Raw genomic sequence first — 19,154 nt, 5'->3', positions numbered from 1 at the left:
AGTCCAGGCACAAGAAGTTACCTCTGGAAGGCATCTGGCAGCTGAGTTTGTTCTCATTTCATGCACCAGCCTGAGTAAACCCTTTGTCCGTGCTGCTCTCTGCTGAGTGAAGATTTCACAACAGCCCCAAAGGATGTGCCTTGACCTGCCCAACAGAGATCCCCAGCCCACGATGGAAGGGGCAGCTCAACCATCTTGCAGCAGGTGAATCAGAGCATGCAGGGAATGAAAGATCTGTTCATGTTCCCGTGCAAGGGGCTGATGGAGCTGGAGAAGATCTCGACACAACTGGCAGGGGAGAAATCCCAAAGCAGAAAAGGAGGGCCCCTGGCAGGTTTGTGGGAGGGGAGACAACTTGTCCATTAGCATTTTGACAGCTGAAGAGGGGGCAAGCTTTCAGGTGCCAGCACCAGACTGGCCTCTCCACCATGCACAGTCCTCCATCATTACATAATCAGGAGTGGTGGGCTTCTGGAAAGGTCAGGTTAACTCAGTCCCTGCTGAGCATTTGGGATACAGGCAGCATCTCTGCTGCCATTTGGCTCCTTCCTTCCCCCTTCATGGGTCCCCTTTCCCTGCTGCAGCTGGAACAGGTTCAGAACTGTGAGGAGGGCAGATAGCAGGAACAGTTTAATCTGCACTGAGCAAGGCAGCAAGGACCTGCCCCTACCCAGCAGACTGATCCCTCTGATAAGGGTCCCCTGGTGCTCCAGCTCTGTGGAAGCCTCCCTCCAGCAGTGCCTGCCTGCTGCTCATGGATTTTCTAAGCAGTGGGATTGAGACCTTGTTCTGTCATTTGTAAACTATCACTTCCCCTGTGAAGTACAGTGCTGGGTCCAGCAGAGAGTGGAGAGAGGAACAGGGGCTGGTCCAGAGACCTGAGCAGGGAAAGCAGAGCAGGACATCTTTCCTCTCACACAGAGCCAAAGTAAGGCAAGAATTAACACAGCTACTGCTCCTCTGCCAGCTGAGGCCACGCACACCCAGGGGAAAGCTGTCACTCTCCTTTGATGTTAGCAGGAGCCTCTGCTCTCTGCATATCCTGAAAAAGAAAAGCTATTTTTACCTCATCAGAAAATATATAGACTGTGACTGAAGACAATACACAAGAGCTTTTTGCTCAGGCACTACACCTCTTCTAACAGCATAACAACATTTACAGCTGCTGAGAGAGATGCAGCAGAACAGGAACTGCTTTCTATCTCCTGCTTTCCTAAGGCAATACCTTCTCTGGACCATGGCATGGTTCAGGCAGGTCTGCGCAATGAGCACTGGGGAGCTGAGAGGGCTTTAACGGGATGCCCAGTGCAAGGGGGAATCAGAGACCTGCCCTGAGCCTGCCTGCTGCCAGCCAGGGACTCAGACACAGCCTGTGGAGCAGCCTCCACCTGCCCTGGGCTCTGTCAGTGCCCTCCTGCTCAGGTGAGACACTGAGCCCAGGCCATGCCATCAGGATCTGCCCTGGCACCCTGTGGAGAAGCTTCCTCCTCTTTGCTGGTGATGCTCCCAAACTGCTCCTGATCCCTGCAGTCTGTTCTGACTCATTCCCTGCCTCTGCTCCAGCACACCAGCCCTGCCTGCACGAGCAAAAGCGCTGGGAAGGGGATTTTCCTCTGGGATCTGCACCCTGGGAGGAGTCACAGTGCAGCCCGTGGATTCTCTGCCATCAGCCCTCAGCCTGGCCAGACTCGGTGCAGCCTCCAGAAGCCATGCAGGGAGGGAAGCACTGACAGGGAAGCACCTGAAGCACAGGCTGGGATGTGTCCCTGCAGCTGAGCCCTGTGAGGACATGCGAGCACAGCCGTGGCAGCACAGCCCCTGCCCTGCTCAGAGCCTGCACTGTGCTGGGGGAGGAACAGCACCCCGTGCTCCTGCCCCAGGGTCAAACAGCAAAGGTGGCAACACAGAAATCAACAGGGACCATCACAAAAACCAACCCCGGGGGCACCTCCCTGCCATAGCAAAGCAGTGGTGAGAAGGACAAGGCAAATACAGCACCAGGGGACCTGGTTTTGACACCAGACACTGTCACTGGCTCCCAGTATGACCTTAGGCAAGCTCCCAGTGACTTAAGAAGGGCAGCAAACCCTTCCTGCCAGTCTGAGGTCCATTTAGCTGCAACCATTTGTGGAGAAGGGCCATTTTCTCTGGACTAGGACTTAAGTTCGTGTTCCCAGCCAGAATACACCTAAACTCCCTTGTGCAAACCAGCTGACTTGATTCCTCTCCCCCTGTGCTGCCCAGCACACCCCTGGCCATGCCCAAGTACTCACCCTGAGGTAGTGCAGACATGTCATGGCTGCAGGAGAAGGTCAGCTCACCCTGGACAGCCAGGTCTGCAGCTCTGATCAGCCCCTCACACTGAATGCTGCAGCCAAACCGAGCGTGAGCAGCCAGGCTGGAGGAGGTTTATCAGCAGCAGGACTGCACCCTATCATCACTCACACACCTGACTGCCAGCCAGCACAACAAGGAGGCTCCTGCCTGCAGTCTGGAGATTACGGGCTGGGCTGTCCCATGTCAGGGGCTCGAGGACACTGTTTATTTGGTGTCATGCCTGAGCCACACTTCATGAACACATCTGTGGGCTGTTAACAGGGAGGAGCCCACGTGCATGAACCCTGCTCTTCAAACAGTACGAGGGAAGATGGAACTTCAGCAATACAAAGCAGAATGGAACAGCTCTGTGGCTCGAACCAAAGCGTCCCTTGGTCTGTGCCACACGAAGCAGGCTGGGCCAGAGGCAGCGAGCAGAGACCTCATGTCGTTCACTGGTCTCTGCAGACCTTGGCTGGGCACAGTCCCAAATGAAGGACACCGAGATGGAACTGAAGTGGCAAATGAAGTCTCGTGACAGCAGCTCCAGGCTCTTGGTAGGGCCTCGAGCCCCTGCAAACAATGAACGCGCCCCTTCCCCCCTTCTACCTGCACAGCAGACTCCTGCTCCAGCATCCCTTCAGGAGATCCTTGCTTGCAGCAAGAAGGCAAGGGGTCCACAGTGGTTGGTGCATGCCCTCTCTGAAAGACACGCAAGGGAGTCACACCAGTTGTCCAAAGGAACAGCCCTCCTGGACATCACTCCCGTCCCACCCTCCAGGGGCTCTGCGGGGTGACCCTGCAGAGCTGGGCTGGCAGGACTCATCCATCCCTCTGCCTGTGCTCTGCCTACCCCACCTTGGGTCCAGGTGCTGCACCAGGGCCATCTCCACGAGGCACTGGGGGCCTGCAGGGCAGCCACACAGCTTTGGTCCTGGAAGAGGAGCTCTGCCCTCCAGTCCATCCAGGGTTCCCTTCAGGCACCACAGGGAAAAGCAGTGTCACAGTGCCCCTGAGACTGCCCCCCTTGTCCTCCCCCATTGTGAGACTGGGTTTAGCTTTGCTTTGTGCAGCCTCTGGCACTGGGGACGTTCACAAATCTAGAACAGGCAAACTCAGGGACGAGACAATCCCTGGGGCTGTTTGTGGAGCTGGTGCAGGCTCCACCTCTGAGAAAACTGGTCTCTTTGCTCCATTAATTGCTGTCTCTTGTTAATGATAATTTCCTGAACACTTCCCACTGATGCCTCTACCAGGTCTCATTCACTCATTATCACCTCACCTGAGGCATCTGCAAAAGTTCCCCTTATCTAATTGTAGACATGTATCAGTGCTGAATCTCATACCACAGAGCAACTTGTTTTACAGTTTGTTGCTGTTACCTTGCCTGTTATATCTAACAATAATATCTCTGCAGTTCTGGAGAAACCAACACTACAGGCACAACCCTGTCTGAGAAATCAGAGCCTGGGAGAGCTTGAAAAAATAACAAATACAGTTCTTATAAATGAATAGCTTTTACTCCCAAGAGCTCTTTCCATTTCCATGAAAACAGCTCAAAAATCTAAGGTCTCTGGCAGCTCCTTAACACTTACCTGTTTCCAGACCCTGAACTGAGATTGTCTGGTTTGCTCATTCTCCAAGATTTTATTCTGTGTCCTCTCCTTATTGACATCAGAGCACATGAATGTCCCTTTAAAGCCTCAGAGACTGCACAGGTCAGTGTCATGTTGGACCCACAAAGCTGACACAGAGTTAAACTGGGCCTCTGCAAAGGGACATGATTTACATTGGGAAAAACAGGAGCATTGTCTAAAAAAAAGAGCTAACTCATGCTGAGAAAAAGTGACCAAGAGTTACAGTGAATAACAGCAAATAATTGCCACTGGGCACCCCTGTGGGCTTCAGGGAGTTTTTGTGAGCCAGGGTTCCAGTACTCTCTTAAGTGCTGTCCTCTGGATGCTGTAATATCTATCATATCCACAGGAAAAATAATTTCTCCCTCTGCTATTCTGAGATGGCTCCTGGGACAAGGCTCGAGGTCCCCTGTGCCTCAGTGCCATCACATTCCAGGTGAATGTGAGGTGAAAACACCAAATTCCAGCAGCAGCTGCCAACGTGCTTCAAAACTGCCAGAAATTCAGGAGCAGAGGAGGTCTGAAGGAAACCACCCCTTCAGCTACAAAGAGTTTTGTTTTCTCAAGATCCAAAGTCCTGCCTGTGACCTTTGGAGAAGCTCCTGAGGTGGTGATGTGGCTGTGGAGGAACGTGGGGCTCCTTCCCTGGGATCTGTAACCAGAGACGTGCTGGCTGCTGCCAGTCTGTCCTCAGCTGCTCTTCCTCTGCCTTCAGGGAACGGGGAGGGAAGTGTGTGCAGCAGAGAGCCTTAAACACCTTGCAGGAGAGGAAATAACAGTGGGCTCTCCTGTCTGGAGGCAGCTCTGTGTGCCTTTGCTCGGGGAAGGAGGGGCAGCCCTTCCTGCACTCAGCACTTGGGAAACGATGGGATGGGTCCAGGGCTGCAGTTACTGAAGGGAACTGCTGCTCCCTGAGCACTTGGCAGTCCCCTCCTGGTGCAAGGACACGGGCACACAGGGGTTCACCTTACTCCAGCATGTCCCTTTCTGCTTACCCAGGAAAGCACTCGCTGTGCTCCTGTCACCTGCTGGGGCTCCAGGAGCAGCCAGGGCCTGGCCAGCAAACTGTTCCCTCAGGAAACCTCAGGGGAGTTTTACAGCCGAGTCAGCAACAGAAGCTGAATAATTTAAACCTTTAGCAATTCTGCCAGTGCTGCCCAGCCATGGATAACAGCAGGTACTCAGAGGAACAGTGGTGCTGTCAGGCTGCTTCCTCCTGTCGGGAGAGCAGTGGTGATGCAGCCAGAAATGCATAAATAAGGGGACAAGGATGCTCTGCAGAGCTGGGATAGAGCTGCAGCTCAGAGCAGGCAGTTCCCAGAGCACCACACGGCTGAGCCTTCACTTCCCTGGGGTGTTTGTGGCTCCTGGCACAGTGATCTGTGATCCAACAGGAGATTCATGGGTGCTGCTGGTGCCTCACCTCTCCAACAGCTCATCCTCAGCCTCCCAAGTGCTGGAATCACCAGCCAAGAGCACCAGAGGAACTATGTGAGGGGTCCACACCCACACCTGCTCTTCAGCTCTCTGTCCATGGAGGAGCTGTGCAATGTTATGTGGTGGGAGGGGGACAAAGATTTGCTGTACACAAATATTCCAGCCCTTGCTCTCTCCCGAGCTGCCTCTCCGTGCCCTTTATTGTCAGGAGGGGAGGAAGGTGAGGAAGCCAATTCAGAAGTACTTCTCCCCAAATCAGTCTAAAAACTGGCACCCAGAAGCACCTAATAGACATAAGAAATCTCCTCCTGTCACAGCCCTGATCTAAGAAACCATTTCATGGTCATTTATCGGTTCAGAACTATTTAATCTGTGAGATTCCCAAAGGAAATTCAGAAATACAAAGTGAGTAGATGTTCTTCAGGGTTTGTTTCTTGCACTGTGCACTGCTGCCTCCAAAGGCATGGTTCTGAAGATGAAGCAGCCTGCTGTCTCACTCCAAGAGACAGCTGCCCTGTGCCAGCAGAACCACCATTTAGTTCCTGGAGAGGAATTAGTCTGAGCCCTAAACCAAGACATTCCAGCAGCCCTTTGCCCCTCCCTGCACACAGTGAGCAGACAGACAAATTCACAGCATGTGCCTCTCTGGCATCTTGTGCCATGACTTAGCAGGTGTTCCTTTTGCTCATCATTTGGACAAGCCAAGCAACGCAACTGAAAATTTCACCACACTGATTTATCTTATTCATATTTATTGACCATGAAAACTCAGAAAGTCAGATCTTCGGAGCGAAGACATGGAAGAGCTGCAGAGTTCCCAAAGGAAGGGAATATTCATGGCCCACTGTTTATGCTATGGCTCAGTTCTGTGCTGTCCTGGCTGCAAAGAAGATATCTGCACAGATAAAAAGTGTTCAGCAACCTCTGCCTCCAGCTCTCCTACCCAGGGAACCAGAAGGTATCTTACCCACAGGATTAACAGCCACTGTTTGTCCCCCTCTTAGAGAACAGGCAGTTCTGAGACCAGAAACCACCACCTAGCTCAGCCTGAATCTGAAAAATCCCAGTTCTAGGAACAAGGAATTTGGCATTATGCCCACAAAATGGGCCAAGGGCAAATCACTTCTTAATTACTGCTCACAGTGCAGATTTCAGCTTTCACTCAGGCAGGTACCAAACTAAAAGACGTAACAAGACCCTGCCCAGGCTGCAGTTAATCCACCCCAGCTATTGATCCTGTTGGATCCCCTGGTCCCGCAGTAACTGCGAGGCTCCAGATCCCTGAGAGATGCCAAAATTGTTCCCCCTGTTTGGGGATCTCAGGACCAAGAGATTTCCAGCACTTGGCTGCAGTGCCTGCCTGGAGGCAGCACAGACCGACCTCCTGAGAGAGCAGATGAAGGCACAGTCCCCACCTGGGAGGCTGCACTCTGCTCCTCTTGGAAAGAAACCTGCTCTGCTGCTGAACATCAAGCCAGAGAGCAAGAACTCAGCTCTCATCCCACACTTTCAGTGGACCTTCATTCTCAGCCACCCTGAGGTCTCACTGTCCCTAAACACCACAGTCTGCACCAAGATCTCGCTCTGTTCAGGCAGTCTGACAAAGTATTTCCTCCTTCAGTCTGCAGTGGCCAAGAGCACTGAGAGCACAAGTCTGAGGGTTGTTTATTGCTGTGACAGCACGAGGGCACTCAGAATTACCTGATTTCCTTCAGCACATCACCCAGCTGTCCTGAGTGCCCATCTCCACAGCCCCCAAAGGACATCTGCTGTGTGCACATCCAAACAAGTCCCACATGTGCCTGTTCCCTCAGCACACATTGGCCAGAGATGCTGGGGTCACCCAAAAGAGAAATGGTCACAGAACAGCAGTGAATTCCCAGGGGCCATTTCACAGACCACAGGGGGGAGGATGGGGCATTTTGCCCAGGACACACAGCCTGACAGAGTCCCAGGGAGGGCCCACAGCAGCCCCTGACATGCTGCCCAGCCAGACCAGGAGCACATTTGCACAGTGTAAAAAGCTCAGCTTTACGCCCACTCCCGGAAATCCACTGTATCCAGCACATGCGGAGCTGCAGGAGGATGGAAGAAGCACCTGAGGCCAAGATCCTGAGGGCAGGCTCACCAAAGCAGTGCTGGGCTCCTACAGAGCCAGTGCTTGAAGCAGGACTCGCTGCTTGGCTCCCCGGAGAGCCAGGGAAGAGAAACGAGCATTTCCAAGGGTGTAATTCAGCTGACCTACTTCCACGTGTGGCGCAGCACGGGAAGGGCTCCCTCCTCCTCCTCCTCTCCCGGGCTGGAGGCAGCTGAAGTGAGCAGCTGGGGTGCAGAGTTCTGCCCCACAGGACCCCTGAGCGTGTCCAGACCACCCCCTCACACAGGACGATGCCCTCGGTGGCACCGAGGTGCAAAGAGCAGCCCCGCTCTGCCCAGCACCCCGAGCAGCACAACCCTACCCCAGAAACATCCAAATCCTCTCAGCTGCTGTTGCCATGGTAACGCCAGAGCCAGGATCCACCAGCCTTTGATGTTGGGATCTGCTCGAAGCGTGCAAAATGTTTAAAGCGTGCAAAACGCCGTCGGAGGCTGGGGAGCTGAGTGGAGGAGCACCTGACTGCCCCGGAGATGGGAGGCTCTCCAAGGAGCAAGGATTGGTGCTGGCCAGCACTGCTTCATCTCCTCCCCAGCCCGGCACTGCCAGCACGCTGCTGCCTCTGTGCCCCAGCTCACCCACTTAATGGAGTTTAATATTTAACGTCAGACAAGCTGCTGTTTCACGGGGTAATTTGGGTTATTAATAAAAAATCCCCCTTCCCCCCAACGATTCAGAAATAAGATGGTGTTACTCCATGTTACCCGTGCTGGAAGCTGAGCCCCACGAGAGTGCTGGCACTCAGGAAGGGCTGAGCAGTCAGAAGAGCAGCCGGAAGAGCCAGCAGAGCCCAGGAAGATGCAGCACAACACTGTCCCCATCACCCACTGCATCACAGCAGAGGGGAAGTCATTCCACATGAACACAGGTTGTGCCAACCACAGGAGGAGCTGCTGGTTGATCACCTCTCCAGCAGCACACAGAGATGCCCTGCGTGGCAAGGACACCTCCGACCTCAGCACTGAATAATTGCTTACCTTAAAACAATGAACACTCCTGTAACACTCAGCACTGGGATTCTCTGAGGCTTTGCTAAAACACGGCACTGTCAGTGCCAGGAAATGCTGGGCACTGACCCTGCACCCACCTGAGCCTGCACCCACCTGACCCTGCACCCACCTGCCTCCCCCAGCCAGGGCAGGGGGGTTCAGTACAAGCCAAGATGCTCTGAAGTGTGGGGGCAGAGAGAAAGATCTGAAACATCTGAGGGGTTTTTATGCCAGACTTCTGACAGAATTTCCTTTACAATATGAAACACAGAATCCTGAAGCAGTCTCCTACTACAGACTGTGCTGAAAGGCCCCATAGGCAAGTGCTTGCTGATCCCTGTGAAATGTTGTCAGGAGACAGGGAATGCTGCTGCCTCACATCTTGGATGGAAAGGGTGTTTCCTCTGTGCCTTACTGAGCTGCTGCTGGCCTTGGAGGACTTCCCTGGTCCCAGGTCCAAGAAGCACATCTCCCCACAGGCAGGGACGAGTGCACAAGTTCTGAGAAGGAGTTTTGCTGATACAGAACTGATGGGCAGCAGATATTTTATACTTGTGCCCTGTGACACTGCAGCTCCTCTTACTGCAGCCTCAGCTCCACAGCCATTTGACAGCAGGCTGACAGGGAGCATTTCTCCCCAGCCCTCCCAGGGAGGGGCTCAGCCCATCGTGCTGCTCCCCAACGGGGGCACCTTGTGGGTGTCGGGGCAGTGGCACGGCCGAGCTGCGTGTGAAGGGAGCTGCCACACCACGCTCCACTGAGCAATTCCTGCTTGGACCAAACCTACTGTCACTGTGAGCCGAGAGGGTTCTGCCAGGAAAAGAGCTGAAGAATGAAAAAAGCCTAGAAAATTACAGCCTGCGGGCCAAATACTGATCCCAGGCAGGCACCTCCTAGAGCTGAAACCCCCCGTGCCAAGGACAGAGTGCCACAGATGCCACTCCCGTTTCAGTATTAAAGAGGGGAAGAACTGTAACACTCCCCACTGCAGTAAAAGCAAGTCTAACATCGAAAGCCAGTTGGGTAAGATTTCCTTTTCTCAGAACTCTCTGGTACAACACCCACCCCTGCACTCCACTCCCTGTTCCCACTGCCAGCCAGAGGACTTTCATCCACCACGAGGGAAATGGAGAGGGGAAAACAAAAAACCACTCCAAAAAAAGAGAAACTCCACACAGATATTCCAAAGTCAAGAACACTGGATCATTGAATGTTAGTGTCTTATTTAGGGACACACTACTCCAATAACCAAACCCATGGAAATCATTTACAGCGTGAGAACCTAGAAGTTTATATTCTGCAAAGGGTTTCAGAATGCTGTTCTCTGCATTTCCCACTGGGAAGGTCCAACACAGGTCCATGAATGCACCCTACAAGCCCTGAAAAGTCCCGTCACCACAGTGCAGTGAAGGACCAAAGCCTTCATTTCTGCTTGCTGTCTTGCTGCAGTACCTTTTCCATTAGACAGGAGTCTTCCCAGTGGCCTGGACACACACACACACTCTCTCCTTCCTTCCTCATCTCTGGATAAATTTAGAAACCTCGTCTGTTTTCTGGATGCTCTCCTGCTGCTGCGTTCTCTCCTTCCGCCTCCCAAGGCACTTGGGTGAATACCTGCTGCTTTGTCTCTGCTGGAGATTTTTCACTGAGGTTGCAACATTTTGGAGGCATAGATTTAACATAGTCCCCAACACTTGCAACCCCTCCACACAAAATGTATGGCTCTGGCTTAACATTTCACCCAGTCAGCAAAATTTCTTTTGCAAATAGGAAGGGAGCTTGAATTTTTGCTGCTGTTTGCAGAGTTGAGGTTCAAAACATGACATAATCAGCTGTGAAAGAAAATGTGAATTTTCAGATGGCTCTACTGTGCTGGTAAGTGCCCTTAGAGAGAGAAGGTGTCAGGAACTTCCCTGCACCCAGGAAGCTTCCCTCTACTCACTGAAGGTTTTAGCAAGCTGGTCTGTTCAGCCCAGAGCTAACACTTTCAGACTCTACCCCCGTGGCATTTTGAGAGCTGGAGGTGAGGACTGTGAGGGAGATGTAAAGTAGGTCAGGGAACCCAGAAACCTCCACCATCCTTGACCCATCCTTCCATCACAGCCCTGGTGATGCCACACCTTTCCAGACCACCACAGAGAGGGTGTATTTCTGGAGAACCTTGACACACTTAGACAATTAAAACAAATTAGCATAATTCAGACTAAACTTCTAATTTTAGCACTCTGTAAAGCTGCTTTCCTTTGAGCTTAGATCCAGCTTGCTGCACCTCAGCTTCACCACACTGCCTGTATGCCTTCCTACAGTGGATAACCTGAGCCCCCCGGGCTGCCAAGGGCAGGACTTCCACAGAGTCCTTTGTGCTCACCCTCCTGAAGGCACTTGCTCCAGGCAGGGCTGGTCCCTGAGCTCAGCCAGGGCCCTGCTGCGAGGACAGCGTGGAAGAACTGAGACACATTTCTGAGTGCTACGAGGTTTCACCTCATTCCAGCACCTCCTTAACCACTGGGCTCCCCAGCCACATACAGATGCTGTTATGACCTGAATAATTTAAGAGCCTGTAGAGCAGCAGTGCAGAACGGCACCAACATCCCCCCAGTGCTTCCTCCTGCCAGCGAGTCCCTGCAGCAGAGGATTCTGCTCCTGCCCAACCTCCCTCACATCCAGATGCCTCTTCACCCCACCCCACATGGTGCTGCATCTCCCTCCTGCCTGGGAACGCCAGGAAAAGACACAGGCACTGCTCTGAAGTGCCTTTCTAGCCAAGCACTGTGCACACTGTTCTTCAGCTACAACTGCCTTTAGTATTTGTGAACAACTGTTTAGTGGGGAAGGGATGGACTTGTCAAGTCAAACACAGGTCAATATATATTAGCTCCTGTTATCTCAGAGACCAGGCTCTCTTGGCACCACATTCTGCAAAGGGCAAGGCAGACAGTGAAAGAAGAAATAGGTAAACACCAGAGAGGACCTGCTGCCATATAAATATTCTGATTTTCCTAATTGGGTCACTCAAGAGGGCTCTTGGTCCACGTCCCCTGCGATGCCCTGTGCTCAGCCAGGAACTCCTGTAACATCCCCACTGTGCAGGAACACTGAGATCAGCGTTGCCTCTTTCCATCCTGCACACAAACGTGCTGTGCACTGTCCTCTGCCATCCCTCCCCCAGACACGATGCCAGCACTGGAAGGAAAACACACGTGCTGGGGGCAGAGCTGCTCCCGTTCAAACCAGCGTGTGCTGCGTGGCTCGGCAGGAAAACACTCAAGGGGTGTGGGGAGCAGTGGCGAGTGAGACTGCCCAGAGTTTAGTCACAGGTCAGCTTGAAACAGCCTCTTCCTGCTGACTCCATTCCAGAGAGACACAGGGAGAGAAGGAGATGGAGGAGAAGCCTCAGTGGCTGGAGAGGACAATGTCCCTCCCAGGCCACGGAGCCAAGAGGTGCCGCAGGGATCCTGCTTGGAATCCTGACAGCATTTCCCTTCCTGCAGGACTCCAGTGGCAGGTCAGACAAGCAGCATCAGAGAAAAACACAGTCCCACACAGTCCCTCTGCTTCCCAACCCAGCCTAAAGCAAGAACTAAATATTTATTAAGCTTCTATGAATCAGAGGTCTGAGTCTCCTGACAGTGCAGCCAGCTGACGTAATCCTCCCCACACCCCAGTGGGACTTGCTTCCCCAACAACCTTGACAGAGCTTGGAGGGTCACAGTTACCTTGCTGGCACACAGAGCAGTTCCAGGCTGGAACACTGGGCAGAGGTGGAGGAGCAAATCCTCCCCAGTTGCTCCATCTCTCTGTGCTCCAATCTCCTGTAAGGCAGCTCATGCTCTGCCCCACTCTGCCAGCAGCTCTGTCTACAAAGCACCTTCAGCTTTACACACTGGACATTTACAGCAGGAAAGATACAACACTACTTAGTTTGAACCTGGCACACAAACAACCCAGAGGAAGATGTGAGATGACCCTTTGATTTGCAAAATAATTTTGAAGTCTAGGTAACAGCTGACAATTGGACTCATTACCAGTTATAGTTCAATTCTTTGTCTATACTGTCCCTCTGGTTACATTCAGAGTGCTAAAAGCTAGGGCTTCATCCAGCCTCAAAGGCCTTGGCTGTCCTGATATCCCTCCCATGCCCCTTCTCCCTGCCACTGCACAGCAGCATCGTGTTCCAGGAAGAAGATACCCATTCCTTTGCAGAAAAAGTGCCTCTGACAGAGAGCTCTGGAGTACAAACACCTAATCCTGGCTGCAAGGAGCTGCTGCAACAGCTGGAGCCCAGCTGGAGCTTCGGGTGTCCTCCTGGCCTCACCTAGTGCTGGTCTCACGTGGCCCTTCAATGCTGTGCCACACCACAGGCTGGTTGACTTCTCAGTCACTGCTCTGCCAAGGGCACTTAGTTGCTGGCTGGTGTTAAACCACACCAGAGATGCAGGCAGGGTTTTGGCTGATAGAACCAACAAAACCTGCAGTAGGAGAGAACAGAAGCTGCAGCAGGAGCTGCTGCTCTAGGAGCAGGCAGAGAAAAGAGACAAAGCAGCTCTTGTGCCCTGAGACTCTGCAGGTCCTTTCTCCAGCTTGCAGGTGAGACACCAGCACAGCTCCCAGCAGCCAGTGAAGACCCAGGGGGCTGACAGCCATGTCACATCTCTGGCAGGATCTACTGCAAGAGTCCAGGTAGCCCAGCCCAGTGACTGTGCAGCCAAACACCCACGGGAGGAGGACCCAGTGGAGCTCACAAGTGCAGCTACCATGGGCTGTCCTGAACCCCCTGCAGCTGGCTCTGCTGAAACCCTTTGCCCTCCTTCTGTGCATCCCTCTTGTCCCTGCAGCCCCTCTGAAGGCAGTGCCAGCTGAGGCTGCTGCACAGTGACAGCCATTTGGGAGGATGAGGCGAGCAGGGAGAGCAGCCCCTGCTGCTCCTTGGCCGCGCTCCAGCAGCGATTTCTCACCCCAGTTTCTCATGTGCTCATTGCATAATTCTGACAGAGGTGTCTGGATTTTACATCTCAGGGATCCTAAGCTCAGACCCAAGTTCCACCCTGATGCACCCTATCAGTGAACAGTCGGTGAGTGACCTCTTTTTCTTGTCACACGACAACCACAAGCGTGGTCACCCTGCGACTGCTCGACTGTCCTACTAAGGAATCACCTGCAATTGCTTCCCTGTCTGATTGGGTTTGTGGCTGTTGGTCCAAACTGTTCCGACTTGTTCTAGTTCCCACATTTCCCTGGCTTCCTAAGGATGCCAAAATTCACCCGTGTAAAAGCATTCTCATCAGCATCCTCCATGTCACTGTAATCTCTCAGCGCTGCCCTTCCAGGACCCAGCCCCTCTCCTGGCTCACCTCACACACCTCAGCTTGGAGTTTCTTCTGGCAGTTGTTGCCAGCCATTCAAAGGCCCACATTTATTCCTTATCCATGACTGACTATACAAAGGGGGTCACTTGCTCCTCTGTCCTCCCTTTGCTCTTTCCCACCATTTCACCCCAGCCGATGGAAGAGCTCTGTCTCTGCCACAGCTCCTGCCAAGCAGAAACACCTCTCCTGCTTTCCCACGTAATTCAAACCCTCTCTCATTAATTTCTTGTCTCCCTGCTCCGAAGAACCCTCCCAGCCTCTCCTGCCAGGCTGTATTTCTGTGTCTAACAGTGAGCACCACACATTTCCTGCTGCAGAAGCAGTGCTGCACTGAGGATGGGTGCCAGCCTGTGCTGTGGAGAGCCAGGGACCCTCAGGCTGCTCTGTGTGCTGTTTCCAGGAAAATATCAACTAGAAAAAGCCAAGGAATTTTATGCAGAGGTTTCTTATTAGGAATCACTTTCTTTCACTACTTAACACTGCATTGTGTGAGATGCTCTACAAATCCATAACAAGGGACTGAATTACCCTTGAACAGCTGCAAGAGAAAGAAACTAGAGAGGAGTGGCAAGAGAAAAGCAGTTTGTTCCTCCCCCACACCAAAAAGAAGAAATTAAAAAAAAATTGGTAAATTCAGGCAGTTCCTCTGTTCTTTATGTGCCCAAGAAAAATTTACTCTGAATGTACCAAGCAGATACATCACATCTTTCATACTAATAATTTATCATTTGAACACTGATAGCAATCATCACAGGAATTTCCTTTTGAGCTCTTGGTCAGATTTTTATTTAATACCATGGCTCCAGTTATGCTGCAGACAGACTGCCTGTGCTCTCACGTGTGCACTTGGGGAGTTCTTTGAGCATTGTTGGCACTGCTGCTGTTACTGAAATCCTCTTGCTCTTTGCTGTGTGGCACCCTTGTCACAGACATTTTAGGGGTTCCAGCCTCCTGCTCCATGAATCCTGCATGGCCAGTGAGAAGCACAGCTGGAATCTGCCTCTTTGTAGAGAGGCAGATGAAGGTGTCTGATGAATACATGGCTGAATATACGTGGCTGAATTTAGTACCAGAATAAGGATACTTCAATAGGAAGAAAGATGCTCATAAAAGTATTAACTTTGATTTATTAATCTCAAACCGTGTCAGGCTGCAATGCCACCAGCCACCAATGACAGTGGCACAGCTGCAAGGTGCTTGTAGGTTTATGTTTGAGATAAAAGGGCCCAAGTGCTCTGGGCCCCAGTTTGGGGGTTGGACACTTTGGGGCCTTTCTAACGACCCATTTGGTGAGCTCTGCCAGTGCTTCCAGAATTCCTGGAAAGAGATTCGGTCCATTTTCTGTCTTTAACACACAACCACAACAACAAGTCCTGTGCAACTCAAAAAGGACTCAGTAACTGTGTTCACACAACAAGTTACAGGAACAGAGTCACAACCTCATGCTGCCCATGACCCTGGCAAAGGCAGGAATGTGTCTTTCAAGTGCTCTGTGTGACTGCCCCGGGAGGGCTTCCTGCTGAGGGAGCCTGACCACAACTGCAGGGGAAGGAAGAAAGTGTTCCTGACCATCACTGCCTCTCAAAACCACAAAGAAGGGATAAAGAGCTGCATCCAGAGCACAGACATCGGTCTGCCCATCACCACTTCCCTATCAGTGTAGCTGTGGCCACATCAGAGACTCCACGAGCAGCCCAGCAGCAGGGACAGAGTGGTTCTGGCCCCCTGTGAACTGCCCATCCAAGCAAAATGCACAGAGATCTGAAGCTGGGATCCTGCAGCAGGAACAGGAAGGAGCCAACCCAGAGGGTGCTTGGCACATTCTCTAAAGGCAGTGAACTCCTGCTAGTCCACTCTCCTTTGCTACCTGCCAGTGTGCAGGGCACCCCGAGAACTCACCAGCACATTTTGCCACAGCCCTGGTAAGTCCTCACAGTTCAGCACTTGCACCAAGTGTGGGAACAGGCACAACTATTGTACACTTGCTCTCTGGGGTCAAGTGTGCCTGGGCTGGACAGAGAGCACAGGGGAGTGACAAGATCCTGTTCCTTAAATCCTTCGTGCAGCCCCTGTCAAACAAAACATCAGCTCTCATCACCTGAGTTCCAAAGGCTGGGTGCAGGGGGTACTGGAGGAGTGACAGGGTCACACACCTGGACTGTCCCTGTGCCAAGAGACAAACAAGAGGCACAGAACACGAAAATGGACAGTGCAAGGTCAATCTCTTTACATGCACTTAATACAAAACCCAAGAAATTGCCATGGAAACTGAAGAGCAACAAATATGATCATGGTCCAAGGAGAAGGGTTTTGGGGAACACAGCATTAAATAACAGAACTCACTGCCTCCAGGTGTCACAGAACACAAGGTTCTTGAAGGATTCAACTGTGCAGTTCACGGGACACACACAACCACACAAAAATGCCAGGAAATGCTGAAGGATACAGAGCTCAAGACATAACAGCTCACAGCAGGAGCTCACATGGCATGAGACGAGAAGAAACTTGTTCTGGGGCCATCATCTCCTTCCCTCTGTCCATCTCCACTGCCTTGTGTCATGCTGGGGCTTCCCTGGATCACGGGTCACACCTCTGCTAACAACTTCCTTTGCAGCAATCCTTGGTGGGCTCAGCCAGAACTCGAGATCTGATCCCCTGCACTGTGCAAACCCTGAGCAGATGAGCAGCCCCTGCCCCAGAGAGCCCTGTGTGTGCACAGAGCAGGGCACAGCCAGCAGGCACTGCCAGAGGGGCAGGAACACCACAGTGCCTTCAGTCCATCCTTGGCCAGTGCAGGGGCCTTTGGCACGGCCACAACATGGGTCCTGCCGGGCTCACAGGGCACCAACAGCCTGCCCTGACACACACCAACCCTCCACAGCTGCTGCAGCAGCACAGGATGGGGCTCCAACACTGCCTGCCCCAGGGGGACCTGGGCAGTAAAAACACCACCACTGGAGACACTGAGGCTTTGGGGGCTGGGGAGAACAGGAGAGAGCTGACCCAACAGAGACATGTCCTGATTTGGTGGTTCTTCACAGGAGAACCCCTTTCCAGTCCTCTGGCGATGTGAGAGGGAAGCTGCTCCATCAGCTCCCAGTACAAGGGGCCCTGTAGGGACCCCCAGGAGGGAGCAGCTCCTGTCACTGGAGGAGGCACCTGATCCCCACACCCAACTTCCAGCTGCTGCCTGCAGACCCCACATTTGTCCTGATGTGCCCACTGAGCTCCCCCTGAGGAGCTGCTCTGTTGACACAGACCCCTCCCAGGCTGCCCTGGCCCAGCTTTAAGAAAAGCAGGGCTCTTCTCCTCAGGACTGTCCAACAGCAGAGCTCTGCTCTGGGGCTCCTGCTCAGAGGGGCACATGGAAGTCTCCAAGTCTTTTGCTAAAGGCAGAGGAGGAGCCCACCTAAGAATTCCTGTATCACAACCTGCTGCCAGATATATCCTTGACTACCCTTGGTCTCACCTCTCTCCTCGCTGCCTCTCTGCATTGGTGCAGAGCACAAACACCCTCAGACCCCGCTGGGAGAGGAGCATCCAGTTCAAGAGGTCTTCAGGGGGGAGCAAAGCTATTTTACCAACACACCTGCTCCTGCAGGAAGCTGGTGGCAAGAAAAAGCTGGCAGTGACTTTCCAGAGAGGAACTACAGCTCAGAAGAGCTGCCAGACCCCCGGCTCCAGCATGTGGGTGTCAGCAGAGGGGACAGACACCTCGATCCCTGATCCCCCCCATCTGCTGCCAGCAAGGGATGTGCCTTTGCTGGGAAGGACGACCCCTGTCCCATGCACCAATCCAGCCTGCCCTCAGCAGCAGAGCTCACAGTCCCTGCACAAACATGCCTGCTCTGTCTGCTCCTGCTGTCCCCTGATCTCAGTGTTCTGGTGGAGATCAAGCAGCAGATGGAGTGGACACCAAAACTGCTCCTTCACTAGAGAAAAGGAGTGGGGGCCTCTTGGCCCTTTGCTCTGAACACAAAGAGCAACTCTGGGAAGCTGCAGGAAGCCAGGAACCAGCAATTTTATTTTAGAGATCCAGTCTGTCACTGGTCTGAACAAACCTCTTGAGCTGCCTCGATAAACCCCTCACTTCCCTTCCCCCTCACCAGACTTTTTTCCAGCCCCCCTCCCTAAGATGTCGGGGTAAACAGCAGACCCTGCTCCTGAAAGTTGTCCTCTCTTTTACAGACTGTTTCCTGTGCTGGCTGCACACAGGTTCACACAGGGACCAGGCTGCCCCTCTCTCCCCCCACCACAAACACCACTCAGTGCCAGACCACAGGACCTGGACCTGGGTTTGCTCTCCCAGCACCACTGACCTTTTTCTTCCGGTCCCGGGAGCGGTTCCTGCGCTTGCGGTTGGATTCCTCCTTCTCCTTCTGCTCCTGCAGAGCCTGAGCCTCGATATCTTTGATTTTCTTCAGCTGCTTAGCTGCTTGAGCCATGGCTGGTCAGACTGCAGTCCCCTCCAGAGCTCACACCTGCACTTTCCACGCAGCAAAATCCTCCTGGCCAGGGAAGTCCCTTCCCCTCGCGCAAACGCCGCCGACCCAGATGAGTGTGAAACCAGTAATGAGAGGAAAATCAAAAGCAGTCAGCAAGCCCCAAAGGGCAGCCAATGTCTCCAGCTAGTTGCTAGATGGAGTCTGGGACACCTTTATAAAGCATTAATAATCCCAAATCCAGCTGTTTGCGAGGTCCCACGCACCATTGCAGCAGCCCCTGACTGCGCTGGCACATCCTGCAGGAGCGTTCTTGTGGGACAGGACACTGGGCTGCTGCTGTGCTCACCGTTTCTCCTGCAGTATGAGAAGAGATGCAGGCAGGCAGCCACAGGAAGGAAAATAACTCCCAGCAATTAATGCCCGATGACAATAGAGCAGCAGTGAAAAAGGAGGCCGATGCATCTCATCCGACTCCCGAGTTCTCTGTAGCAATGCCTGAAGAACAGGAGCCTGCACGTAGTCAGTCAGGGGCTTCACCACTGCAGTGCTGCTGAGGCAGGCACATATTCCAGGCTCTCCAGCTTCCCTCCTCCCAGCCAGGCTCTGTGCAGCGGCCGCATCACTCACTCACTCCCCGGGTTACGGTTCCATCTCCTTTCCAGGGGAGCAGGAGGGAATGGCTGCAGCATCTCTGCTCAGCAAACAGCCTGTTCTGCAAAGGATGTGCCAAGTACTGGAGCAAAGTGCAGCTCAGCAGCATCCTTTCCTCCTCTCATCTCCGTGAGCAGGGAGGGGAGGGGAGGGATCTC

At 53.0% G+C, this 19,154-nt stretch overlaps 1 protein-coding gene across 12 annotated transcripts in view; it reads right to left on the bottom strand.

Annotated features, from left to right (window-relative positions):
* Window positions 1-19,143, bottom strand: part of ANK1 (ankyrin 1) — a 48,920-nt gene extending 29,777 nt beyond the window's left edge. For 8 of the 12 annotated variants that reach the window (XM_017831816.1, XM_017831820.1, XM_017831817.1 and 5 more), the window contains exons 1-2: window positions 18,220-19,141; window positions 2,926-3,018 (exon numbers count right to left, since the gene is read on the bottom strand). In XM_017831816.1, the coding sequence (XP_017687305.1) occupies window positions 2,926-3,018; window positions 18,220-18,345 (219 nt within the window). In that variant the 5' untranslated portion in view covers window positions 18,346-19,141. Of the gene's footprint in view, window positions 1-2,273; window positions 2,394-2,925; window positions 3,019-18,219 lie in introns of those variants that run through there. The other 4 variants (XM_017831822.1, XM_017831826.1, XM_017831830.1 and 1 more) reach the window with 3 other exon arrangements.
* Window positions 19,144-19,154: the final 11 nt, after the last annotated feature.

This window comes from Lepidothrix coronata, unplaced genomic scaffold (genome assembly GCF_001604755.1).
Source record: "Lepidothrix coronata isolate B3197 unplaced genomic scaffold, Lepidothrix_coronata-1.0 Scaffold197, whole genome shotgun sequence".
NCBI lineage: Eukaryota > Metazoa > Chordata > Aves > Passeriformes > Pipridae > Lepidothrix > Lepidothrix coronata.
This window is presented reverse-complemented; position numbering and strand designations above follow the sequence as displayed.